At 32.8% G+C, this 13,144-nt stretch overlaps 2 protein-coding genes across 2 annotated transcripts; both read right to left on the reverse strand.

Moving 5' to 3' along the window:
• Positions 1-1,736: 1,736 nt before the first annotated feature.
• LOTGIDRAFT_158731 (hypothetical protein) lies at positions 1,737-3,132 on the reverse strand (the record flags this gene model as incomplete). The annotated part of the gene is made up of 2 exons (XM_009052173.1): positions 1,737-2,426; positions 2,722-3,132. The coding sequence occupies 2 exons, from the start codon at positions 3,130-3,132 to the stop codon at positions 1,737-1,739; spliced, it is 1,101 nt and encodes a 366-aa protein (XP_009050421.1).
• A 2,489-nt stretch (positions 3,133-5,621) lies between these two features.
• On the reverse strand, positions 5,622-12,131 carry LOTGIDRAFT_231168 (hypothetical protein). The gene is made up of 17 exons (XM_009052174.1): positions 12,041-12,131; positions 11,599-11,894; positions 10,972-11,120; positions 10,440-10,674; positions 10,140-10,260; positions 9,716-9,812; positions 9,379-9,474; positions 9,113-9,163; positions 8,775-8,853; positions 8,441-8,500; positions 8,024-8,200; positions 7,716-7,827; positions 7,463-7,568; positions 7,207-7,279; positions 6,752-6,925; positions 6,326-6,465; positions 5,622-5,973 (listed from the first exon to the last, which is right to left on the reverse strand). Exons 1-17 carry the CDS (start codon positions 12,093-12,095, stop codon positions 5,640-5,642), a joined length of 2,355 nt encoding a protein of 784 aa, XP_009050422.1. The 5' UTR covers positions 12,096-12,131; the 3' UTR covers positions 5,622-5,639.
• Between the last annotated feature and the right edge of the window lie 1,013 nt (positions 12,132-13,144).

A 13,144-nucleotide genomic window follows, 5' to 3' on the forward strand; every position in this document is an offset into this window, starting at 1 on the left:
CATCGAAGATTGTGCATGCACAAATTATTAGACGTATAACTACGTTTTCATACTTATCTCTTACGCGGAACGTAAATTGCTTTAACCTTTCTAACTTACAGCTACCGTATAATGGCGTGTAGTGCAGCGTTTGTGGGTATAAAATAAATACCAGGTGCCAATCCGCCATTATATGTTAACTGTGAAGGAATATACGTTAAGTAAATTGTATGGTCGTTCAGAACACGTCAAGTACATGGAAATATATGTTCAAAGCACTTTACCAACAGGTTAGAAATAAGTTCTGTGTTTGATAGCATATGTCGAAACTTTTGTTCAAGGAAAATGTTTATTCGTTCTCCTCTTACTAAGACGTATACCAGCGTGCTTCAACGTTTTTCAGATCATACAAAATTTACTCATAATGTATTCGACGTCTATAAATTTTTCACACTTTAGGTATACGCTTGCCTTAATCGTCAATATGTGACAGGGCAATTACACTCAATTGTCACACAAACATACAAAGATGTCATTTAGATTCTCCAAGATTCTCTTAAAAAAGTGGTCCACTGGAGAAACCATTTTTGTTATTCAATTGCAATGAAATCCATGGCGCCTTTGCAAGAGTATATCAGAACAGCATTTAAAGCTTCTAGGATATTAATGATTCTTACCTGGTTGAATGAATAATACAGATAGAAAACTAATTAGAAATGTTAATTTCATTTTCCTTAATTTCTAGGATATCACATCACCATTCTTAATTGATGATAAATACAAAGGTGGACTAATCACAAGACAATCGTCAATAGATTGTTATAATTGTAATATAATAGATATGATAGCTGTTATCTTATCTCTGATATGATATTGTTATTGTCGAGTGTATTCTGTATAAATTAGCCATAATATGTAAACGCTTCGACATTAGGGTTGTATTTTGATCGAAAAGGGCCATCATAGGTGAATCAGTGCTTTCAAATTTTCATAAGGTGTACCAACTAATCAGCTGGTCACAACAATAACGGCCCCAAGTCCCCTCTCCCGCAACTGCCAAATCGTTGTTCTCACATATGGTTTTGAGTATAATCTGACATTTAAAATCTTGCATGTGTTGTTATGTTTTTAAATGAACGATTTTTGGTGGATAAGCATTTCCAGGCCATCGTGGGCAAAGGCCAACAGATCATTGGTCCAAGATTCGGATATGTCCCAAACAGACCAATATGCTAAATTCCATGATTTTCGTGTTCCCTTGACTGCTATCTCAAGGAAATGATTTTCATCTTTACAAATTTCTTTGAACATGTTGTCTGTTCCCGAGCCCCGTAGACTTTGAACAATCTTTAAAGTCAGGTTGGGTGGAGATATTTTGTTTTTTATTTTTATATAAAACCTATACAATGTAAGTTCATTCATTGACTATAGATGATTAATATATAATATAAAACAATTAATCAGTTTATTATGATCGTTTATATAATAAAACATAGGTACAAAAAACAGATTACTCAATTTACTAACAATAGCTCTGCAAAATTAAACAAAAAAAACATATAATTTGATTACTAGAAGAAGGGCTTAGTCTATATATTGTTGAACACTGGAAAAGGGTTTTGGCCAAAATTTCTGATTTTATGAAGCTGGCATGCATTCCATCTTTAATAAAGTTATCCATATACTTCGTTATGGATTATTACAATTTTCTGTCACAAGTAAAATGTGATTAAAATAAGTCTAACTGCATTTACAGTTCAACCCCAAGCCATGTTTATATTTTCTACCAGTTCACCGTTTGGTAATAATGCTTTTACTCTTTCACCCATGAAATGACTTATACCACGACTCATGTCGACGACCTTCTGAGCTAAAAATACAAGGGACCCACTGGAACCAGGACAAGTTTTACATGAATATTTTGTACAAGCAACTTCCTTACACTTACAATCTTTTTCTGGTTGAGCTATACGTCGACCCTGAATATCAAATCGTTCAAATGATTTTCCCAATAATCGTCCGAAAGTGACCATCTTGATTCCACCATGAGGATGTCCAATACAATACATAATATCAGCAATAGATTTATAGTTCTTTACCATCTCTTGAATGTGGACTACACTTTTTGGTAAGGGGTGAAAATCAAATAACCAGATGTCCGGAGAGGTATGCTGCATGTATAGTTCTAGATCAATCTTACTCATATCACTGAAAAACTCTTTAGGTTTCATTGGTTGAAAAAACAATCTAGTACCACGAGCAATAACTTCACCATCCCACAATAGTTTACATTTTTTAACTTTATCTTGGAAAATAGATTCCGATATTCTAACGACATATTCTTCTCTAAATTTTGCCATAACACCTGATATCACTTTACCTTTACCATCATCTTCATCTATATGTACTTCAATTGAAGATAGCTCCCGAATGTTAGAAGAAATCGGCTTAAATTTGAAATAACGACTTTTTAAATAGCTGACAGAATTGTCATCTAAAGTAATAAACATCATGTCGATCTGTGAATTGTTCAAATTTTCAGAAGTATAATGAACAAGTTGGTATGACTTATAGCGGGTATTTGTAATACAACTTAGAGCGCGATTATTTTTATACATTAGAACAAGGGATGGTGGGGTGTGCAACGAATGGATTACGTCCAGTCGATGTACAAAATCAGGCATAGGCTCGAATAAAAAGAATGAGACATCTCTAAAAGGGCACGTGTAGACAAGTCAATACATTTGATCTGTCGTTGGAATCATAGAAAAATTCAACAGTACATTTCTTAACTTCATCGTCATTTTTAACGACATGATTATTAGATTGTATACAATATTTATCTCCCTCTTTCACCACATATCCAGTCCCAACTTCCTTTACCCATCTTCCATTTCTTACTTTATCTACCACTAATCTGACAACATAGCTCCCCCATGTTTTAATACTCTCTAAAATTTCTCTTCTTCCATCTTTGTGTGGTAAATGTTCCACAGTTAAATCTTTAAATGGGATGAACCCTGAATGACCAGGATTCTTGTCACATTGGAACTCATCTAAATCGTTCTCTTCCCTTAATAGATCACATTCTCTCGCCACCTCAATAATCAGGTCAGATTTAAAGTCTTGTTTATCATGATGACACCGAGCCATTATTTGTTCTTACAAACCTGAAAATAATAAAATTGGAATCTAACTTTTAATCTACGGTGGTATTAGTTTATTTTTCAAGTGTGATTTAATAACAAAGAATTTTCCGTTTGAAAATCGTAACTTAAAATATCAAAATTCAGAAATCAAAAAAATGAATAGATTTGAATCGATAATAGAAAATTAAATTCATTATTTCAAAAATGTAATAATATCCAAAACGATCAACCGTAGATATGATAGGTGTCGGTGACAAAAATGAGATGAAAGTGGATTGAGTTGCGAAATTGGTAAAAACATCAGCGCACCATGTATTTCTTAAAAGCACAAAGTGACTATATCTAGTTAAAAAGCGCTATATCATCTGGAGATGAGGGTGGTATATCTTGAAGTTGAACTTACTGAAGTCTGAGTAGTTAAATTCTGTTATAATCTCTTCGTCTTTCTTTTCTTTCTTCAAGCTGTAAAATAATGTTGATTTAATGTTTCTATTTATAGTACGGTGGTTTCCAATATAGTCTCGATTATCCGGTCTCTGTAATATATAGTCGGCTAAATGACAATTTAAGGTAAAAATTTCAGTCCAGGTTGAGAAGTAAATGAAATACTTTATTATTTTATGACATAAAAGGTCGCCCAGAACATATAGGCTCTAATAAATATTAGATTACTGTTGTCGGTTGGATGATCGACTATAAAATGGTATGCTTTATCTGCATATGAATATAGAATAAATAAGATATAAATAGGTTTAAAAAAAAGCCTTTAATAAATTTTGTTTCTGGTCCTACCATAGCAGATATTCATCAAAATAAGAATCAGTGACACTGATTAAGTAGCTGTTCTCTATTTGTTTGGCGTCGCTGCTGGTCCCTGTCCCTTCCACAATCGAGATATTGAGCTGGAAATTCCGAATATGTTTTATCTACCAAAATTAAAAAGTAAAACTTACTATAATATACTTCTTTCATGACCAGGATTTTCTTATTATGTCTCTGTTTATAATTTACAGTTGAGATCTGTTGAATTGTTTTTTTCTCCTTCTTTTTAAAATGGCGGTTAGCGTTTGTCTTCGGTATGTATGGACTCACTCCACTAAAACATTTTATGCAAATGATTGTATAAATGTAGTCCAGGCTATTTTTAGAAATCTTCTTTCTCTCTCCCTTTTGGGGTTTTTGCCTGCCTATTTTTGGGTAAAAATTGGTCTAGATTTGGAATTTGATGTCTGAAATTGCATTATTTTTAAGATTTAGTGAGATAATGAGAGACTTAAAGGCGGAAGGATAATTCTAAAAATAGTCGTTTTGTGAAGTGCCAAACTCTAGCGGATGAGTATAACCGGTAGTAGTCTTCTTTCAATTTTAGTAGCTCAAAATTTTCATGGTCATCATATAATGAATTTTTTAGGAGACATTGAGAATTGGTCAGGCTTTCATTCGACATATTGGAAAGCTTTCAACGAGATTTCTGGAAAAAGTTATAGAAAGTTGAATGAATTTCGTATTTTAACATGGGAAGAGATGGCAAATGAATTAGTGGAGTGAGTCCGTATGTGGTTGATTAATCTAGTCTCGATTATCTTAGTACAGAGTTTTTGATCTCGATGAGAGCTGCTAAAGATTATACGATTATGTGTAAATTCATATGAAATTTTCAACCTAACTATTTATTTGACTCCAAGTGCTAGATTACTCTTCTATCGCGTGACCTATTGAAAACTGCATTATCAGTAGTCATTGTCTAACAATGTGGTAGTCTCCATTATCATGTAATGTGTTTTTATTTAGGTCAGATCTGAATGAACTAGTTAAATCAATATATACGTCCTGACCATTCACCCACAACAAAGTCGAATGTCAATGGAAAAAGCGCCGGTGTAAGATTAAACGTAAATGGTGGGTTGATAACACTCAAAGGGGTATTCCACTTTTTTGTAAAACAAAGTTTACATTATCAAAAGTTATACCTTAAAATATTTCTAAAATATGCTATTTATATCTATTTATCTTCTTGATCAAAGTGAAGTTGTTTTAAAAAAGTTAAAAATTAAAAACGGAGAGTACATATTGTTGATTAAGCATTAAAAAAACAATAGCTCTTCCCGTATGCACCAACTTCAATTAGGCTTAATTCAATTAAATTCTGTCCGAATATCATTAACTTTTGATTAAATTTTATATTTCGTATACACCACATTGAATCATATTAAATATATGAAGAAATGCTAAGCGTAAAAGTACTCGAGACCAATTTTTAGTTTTAATTGTATTTGTTAATCGGTGGAATTCCTTTTGTTGCTCTTAATTGTTTCAAAGTGGATGATTATTTAGACAATTATCTATATACATGTATACATACCATGTAATCCGTATGCTTTTTCTGAAATAAACCGGAAGATCGATTTATGCAATAACAAACCCTAAACGAAGTAAATCATACCACAAACCTACTATTGGCTCCCACAATTACAAAAGTGTATAAGGACAAATATTTTAATAAATTTTATTTTATTCAATTAGTAAGAAATAACTTGTAATTGTGAGACTAATTGCAATCACTGAAATTGATAATGAAATACTCGGAGTATGACTAGTTGGTTCTGGTGAAGTAACAGATGGAGTACTTCCACTTATCATAACAGCCCCTTCTCCATTTTCATCCATCTGAACAGGGTAGGTCTGTAACACTCTATTTATCAATACATCAAGTTTTATTGTCTCTTTTGGTGCTGCTCTAACACTGACAACAATAGCATCTTGTTTTGTATTTATATAACGAACCATTACATCTGACATTGGAATCCACTTAGAAGTATCACCAAGTATAATACACTCCATATCCCTAGAGAAGATTCATAAGAAGGTGATAATTCACAAGGTCAATTACAAGAGCCAAGAATATAATGGTCATACTGGGGATAATAATCTGGATGAAATACAACTGAACATTCCTTGTTTACTGACATGGAGTATTTTCATATGAATTAACGTAATTTAGTATGTAACCGTGCCATGGTGGACAGAAGGCATAATAATATGCCTATTTGATTTTGGAACATATTTTCTGCATTATACTCCGGAGAGCCTTTCGCACAACGTTGTGCATGGAGATATGAACAAGATTGAAAATGTAATGGAAAATTGAATGAATAAAACATCCTCATTTTAAAGGTGGCAAATGGTAAAGCTCTTACCCAACATCTATCGTAGGTGCCGTATGGAACAAACAGAAATTATTAGTACAATCATTCTTGTGTATTACAAATGGATCGGTATCACTAAAATTGTACACAGATGTCGGGTTATCCAGAGAATAAACAACACTTCTTGGAAACTTAAATAAATAATGTTTTCAAACGAATGTAAGTATCTTTTCGTTATTGTGATCTAAAGGTTTTATTTTTTATTAGCATATAGTTTACAGCGACAAGTTGCATGTTTTTGACGTGCTTTGTGTTTCTGGTATATTTCGTATATATCTACAGATTCAGTTGTGTTTTTATGAAACCCGAGACAAGAAATCCTCACGCAGGGTTAACTTTCTGATGCGTTTATGTAGAGTCCCAAAATTTCACACTGTACCATCTAGGATGAAGTTTTCTCGTCATTGATATGATTACCTTGTCATAACTATTTAACTGTGTTGATGTTGGTGAAGCTATGAATTCTGTTTGAAGTTGATATGCAAATATTGTACCATATCTCAGTGCATTATGTTGGATATCCTTGGTTTGTATATACGTTAACACAGACCAGACCTCACCGATAGGTCCACTGCCATCTTGAAATGCGGCCTGATAAAACAAAAATAAAGCTATTTCTCCCGACCTTAACCGACATACACCTCGCGATATCAATATCGCTTAAAATTAGTCCAAATCAAGATAGCTTAAAATATGTTGGCGGAAAGTGTATCGCTTTATGTCGAGTGCACTGCATCCGCTAATGAGAGTACCTCTTAACTTCAGAGACAAGGCCAATTCAACATGAAGGTTATATATTAGTAATCAATTTCTAAATTAATATTATTGTCAGTTTCTCTTTGTGAATGTTATGGTTTTACTAAAAATAATACCTGTAATATTTGGCCATCAACTGCTTTTGCAACTTGAGTAGGACTTAGAATTTTTCCTTCATTGTTACAGCATCTACAAAATAGTACATGTAGTCTATATGATTATCTCTAAACCCAGTCTACAGTTGCGTTGTATGAAACAGCAGAGAAACGCCACTGTCAGTCTGAAGTCTGCAGAATCCGTTAAGAATTCTGAGTTGGTAGGCTATTGCTGATTAAGTAAATGGTATGCAGATGTACTTGGAATTTAACCTACCTTTTCAGAAGATCATAATCTGAAGATCCTACACTATCACCAACACCAACTGATCCTCCGGATAATATTGCAATAACCTCCTTTAAAGCTGGGTTTACTGTAATACCTATTAATAAATGTAAAGCCTATTAGATGCCCTATTACTGGGTACTATGAAAACCAGAAGGTCTACATGTATGTCATTAAGGCTAATGCTTCAAATGCTTTAGATTGAAATATCGTGAAGTTTTCAGAAATATTTAACAACCCCTACCGTGACCGGATTTAGTTCTGAAGACACTTTTACCAAGCCGTATAGGAAGAGAAGAAACAAATAAAGCTTTTACTCCAAGCGACCATTGTCCTGAATCATCATTCACACTGATCTGAAAGAAAGTGGTTTAAATGGAGTCAACTGCACTATTGAAACAAGTCTCCGTAATGGTGATGTGACAACAGTCAACTCTGCCTTGAACATACCGTAACACACAAAATATAATATTCAATAATTTATTAATAACCAAGACCAAAGACTATATTAGACCTTGCCAAGCCTATATAGAATTAAAAGAAAGAGGTTACCTGTGTAACTGCTGGAGTTACCAAGGTTTGTAAGATATGACGAGGACAAGCATCATTATACAAAATAGTTATATTATTTCTGTAGGCTGCTGACGACATACGACTCAACCAATCGTTAGCTAGATGTAAATCAGTTTTAGTAGAATTCATGGATAAAAAAGTGTCACTCAATTTGTCCTGAAATACAATATGTAATAAATCACGTTTTGATATCGATTGATATTTTATTCTATTAGTTACCGGGAAAATAAGGAATAATGTAATTTCAAATTTCATTAAAAAATGAATAGGATACCAACTGTCTATGGATACCTCAAATAAATAGACGATTTTCTAAGAGGAACTTTGTTATGTTCGTATATGATTTTCATTTTGCTTATCTACTGTTATAACCAAATAATTAAATAACATGCTTACTTGTTCATAAGTTTTTATACCCCATGATCTTGCTGTCTTGAAAATTTTATCCCAAAATGCCTGGAAACGTTATTGAAATATTATCAAAAAAACTTTTTAAAATTGAACGCATATTATATGTTATACGGAGTTGTGTCTTTTCAACCATTTAACTGGTGACTCTATTAGACACATTAGGTGTAAAAGCAACATACATGTATATAAATTTGTAGTTCGTGAAGCGCAGAGAGTGACCATTTCTATTTCCACCTAAATTATATTGTAAGATTCGGACAAAAATATACTCTTGGAGGAAAACATTTGTGTGTTGGTGCAATTATAGGAACCATCTTACTTGACTAATAGGAAGAGCAATATTGTTCTCTACTATAAAATCAGAATCACTACCATTGACATAAACATTGTCAGCTGCCCTACAAGATATCAATTCATTCACATATAAAACTGTATCTAGATATATATGTTTTCTCAGATTGTTAAGATATGTCGTAGCACCTGCTCACCCTTCTGAAATAACTGCGATTGGGGTTGTCAACCATTTATGTTAATTTTCATCTTATCATAGGAATTGTTCTATAGTGGTACACGATCACCAGCACAAATCTTAGAATTCAGTTACTATTGATTGGTCAGAAAATGTTTGAATTTTGTTTTGGGGACAAGTCTACTTACCACATTCCAGCATAAGCCAAAAACTGAACACCAGAGGAATTCTGTAGTGCTCTAGAACAAGAAATATTGATCAGTTCTTGTCAGGTAAAAAAGGGGTATTTTTTAGTTTTTGGAGAGGTTAATTTGGTATGATTCACTTGATTCAATCAGTTGATCTGTCATTTTCAATAAGACAATTCTGTTGTACACGAATGTACGATATCTATTGTTCATCTCTAGGTTTTCGTTAAAAAATATATCTAAATGATATGAATGTAGATCCTTACTGTAAACCATGTGGTAGTTCTGTTGGTGATGGACTCCACTCCTTTATTTTACCATCAGTAGATTTGACATACCACCAATTATCCAACTGAACATATCTCAAATTAGAGAAAATAGTAAAAACTCAGTAACATTTGTTAGTAATTTCTTTCAATCCAGAACAATTTAAGATTATTGGCAGAATTTCCCAAAATGACAACTAAAAATAAATTCTGATTCGTTATGACTGTTCTTTGTCGCTATTAGAATAGACTAGAGACAAGCCAAGAAATAACCATTAGTACTAATACTGATAATACAACCCTTTATCATTATTTTGTTTTTAAATAATAGATCTACCTGTATTTAAAGCCATTCTGTTGAGATTCTAAAATAACGTCGTGAATAATTTGTTCGTATGTGTTACCAGTTCCAGGTGAATCATAATATGCTGATCCTAGAATTTGGAAAAAAAAGTCGGAAATTTATTTTATTTATTTATGTATTTTCGTTTTCTGCTCCAGGAATCTCATCATGTGAATTATGCATTTGTCAATATTCTGAAAACTGAGAAACATGAAGATTACTATGTATATAGCTATGTACTTTATGACATATTTCTTCAAGTTTGTGTCTATATGACATTCTGACGATTTTATGTTAACAATAAAGTCAAGTTTGGCGTTTGGTTATTGTAGAGGGTTGCTAAACAAATAATCAAAATTAATAATAATTACAGACTGTACTACTGCCTAATAATATTTTATTACTAAGTTTTTAATACCTGGTGATGTCCAATAACCAATATATTGTCTAGATATATCAGCATGTCTATATCGTGGTGTAAATGCTGTAGTTGTATAGTATATAAAACTACTTAAAAAAAATCCCCACATACATAAGCCCTGAAAGGAGACATTACTTCTATATTATATTCTTGTAGATTCTGGTGAAACAAAATCGAAATGGCTGCAACTACATACCATGTTACATAGAGTAACATTACTCAGATTGAGCACTTCCTGCTCGCGATCACGCGGGCATTTATATTATCAATTTAAACATGTCAAGTAATATATCTTACCTTACGTATCGAAATATCGAAACTAAGTGTTGTTTGGTATGTAAAATTAACAGGTATCTGGTCCACTCCGCCCATAATACCCCAATATAATCTGTTATTGGTCTTATCACGCCAAGTTGAAGCAGCCATAAAATTATCAGCCTGGGAGATGACTATTGTACGACCAGTATGATCAAATAAAGCAACTGGTCCTGAACCTTCTAGACTATCTGGTATAAATGCCGTCTTGTTCCATCTGAAATGTTCAGATCCCCGTTAGTAAAAATACATTTTACGATTAAGAGTTATCGTAGGCAAGAAACAATCTTTTTATACAATTGTACACACTTGATATATATCATAGAAACATTCTTAACTTAAGACCACACAAATAAATATGTCCCGAGTTCTGTCGTCTGTTTTGTGTCACGTCATGTGTAGATAAATGACATTGCATGCCAAGATTAACAAATTAGGGGCTCGTTCAGTAGAAAACACCATATGAAGGTTTCTTAACGTTTTTATATCTGAACACAGTGCAATTCACATTTACCTTCCAGAAACAACTGTATCGATATTTCGATTACTGAAGGTTAAATATCCTAGAGACAGTAAGTCAGAATCCATCTCAAATCCTGGAAAACCACATATAGTTTCCCACTCATTGTAACCCGTAGTATTATTTCCACCATCAACATATTGCTGGAATTATAACATATTTACATCAAAAGTTGCGGTAGAGCAGCCAGGATCATTATTTAACCTTTTATCAGCTTGGAGTTCGCATTAGAATAAATAAATACTTGGCATGACAAATCATGGCCATTCTTCATTCTACACATGATGTTTTTCTGTCGCTGGATTTTACAACTTGTAATCCCTTTCGGCTTGTCAACTTAGCTAAACATGGTTTATGTGCAGTGTATGTTTTAAATTGTCAATATGATATTTGTGGGCACAATTATGTTCATTGTTGCCTTATGCCCCCAGCTAAATTCAGACATTGTTAAAGAGTTGTAGGATGTCCTAGAAAAGGATATTACCATGATGATAAATATAAGCAATACAATTATAACTGTCAGGTCAAAGCAATTGTTATTTCCATCCATAATACATACAAAATGCAGCAACTGTTGATACTTTGCAAGTGTAGAACAATAGAAACAGAAATTCAACTTACCACTTGAAACAATAAATTGGGAGATGCATAAGATTTAACAGTGGCTATGATATTAGTTTCATTAGCTTTATAATGAATATCATATGCAGAATAATTTCCTAGCAAGCCAGGTCCTGATCCAAATGATTGAGTTACATTCTGAAACTCGAGGTTTCCTTCGTCCATAGTATATCGTATTCCGTCTATATAGAAGAATGGTGATGCTCCCACAAGCCAAACGTCTTTATCAACTTTAATTCTGTAACTTCCATCATCTATACCTACTTCTACTGCTAATCTAACATTGCCCTTCGTTCCTGTATAACAAATTCAGTAACAATTTTATATTTAGTCCAAAATATCAATATATAGGTTAGATCCTTGGACTTTGAGCTCTATCCGTACCATTGATGTTATAGTATAACTTGTCTGACCGTCGTTTACGTAGTTATTCTGAACTTACCAAGAATAAAATTGTGCAGTAAAAAAATAACAATGTATATAATTTTCCGGCCCATATTGACTTTCAATAATTGTTATTATCTGAGTATTTCAACATACTGTCCTATATCAATATTGTTATCTTTATTGACCTCTCCCATTTCCTCCATTATGAATTCATTTGCTATCATTGGAATAGGAGACGGAATATTAATGATGAAACATTTACTATTTGATTTGGTCGTGATAAATGGAGTTTTATAGAAGATATTATTTTGATATCATTCTCAAAAAATATAAAAGGAATACTAACTCATTACGAAAAAATGCTTAAACTTGGCGAAATGAGTCTTTGTTCATCAGTGACTTACCTAGTGTCAAAACTATACAACAGAATCCCTCTATATTCCAATAAATCCATAAAACTAAGTAAAATCCATTAAACTATGTAATTTTACAACGCGCTTAGAAACGTTTTAAATAATAGATAATATTGTGCTAAGATTATATTCTGAAGTCATGACACCTGGTAAGTCCGACTGATGAATATTTTACTCTTATTGACCAAGTTAGAGGCATTAAATTTTATGTCCATTAATAAGACGTTTCTTTTTATTTATGGCTTAAGATATACTACCGACAAATTCACCAAATCTTGTAATATGTGAAAAGTAGGTCCTCACTCGTGGAACAGAGTACAATTCGACTATTATCTGTGATATAAAATTTTGTAGTAAGATCTGCCACACCCATCAAATGTTTTATTTTCTTAATTGACAACATCTTTGTTCAGTTTGGCTATGAAATATTTTATGATGTTGTAGACATTCCCATGGTCACAACCTTATGGCTCGACTCATTCCATTTCTCACATGAGACAGATTTATTCGATCTCTTCAAAAGGACCTATATAGATAAAAAGATGTATTATTCTTCTTATAGTTCACCTGATGAACAAAAACAGCAAACAGTATAACTAAAATGACCAAATTTTTTTCAAGAAGTCAAGAGCACTATGATATCGCCAAGAACAAGTTTGGCTTTTAACCACTTATTGTATTGGCCCGAAATCACGTGAAAACTTGTCCTGGCACAGCAAAATAACGATGTACATTCACCAAACGAT

Source organism: Lottia gigantea (genome assembly GCF_000327385.1).
Source record: "Lottia gigantea unplaced genomic scaffold LOTGIsca_18, whole genome shotgun sequence".
Classification (NCBI taxonomy): domain Eukaryota; kingdom Metazoa; phylum Mollusca; class Gastropoda; family Lottiidae; genus Lottia; species Lottia gigantea.

Coding starts and splice junctions, on each gene's coding strand:
- LOTGIDRAFT_231168 (XM_009052174.1), bottom strand. CDS start 12,095: ATGGGCCGGAAAATTATATACATTGTTATTTTTTTACTGCACAATTTT. Junction 11,121..11,598: donor CCAATTTATTGTTTCAAGTG/GTAAGTTGAATT, acceptor TTATAATTCCAG/CAATATGTTGATGGTGGAAA. Junction 10,261..10,439: donor TCGATATTTCGATACGTAAG/GTAAGATATATT, acceptor GTCTCCTTTCAG/GGCTTATGTATGTGGGGATT.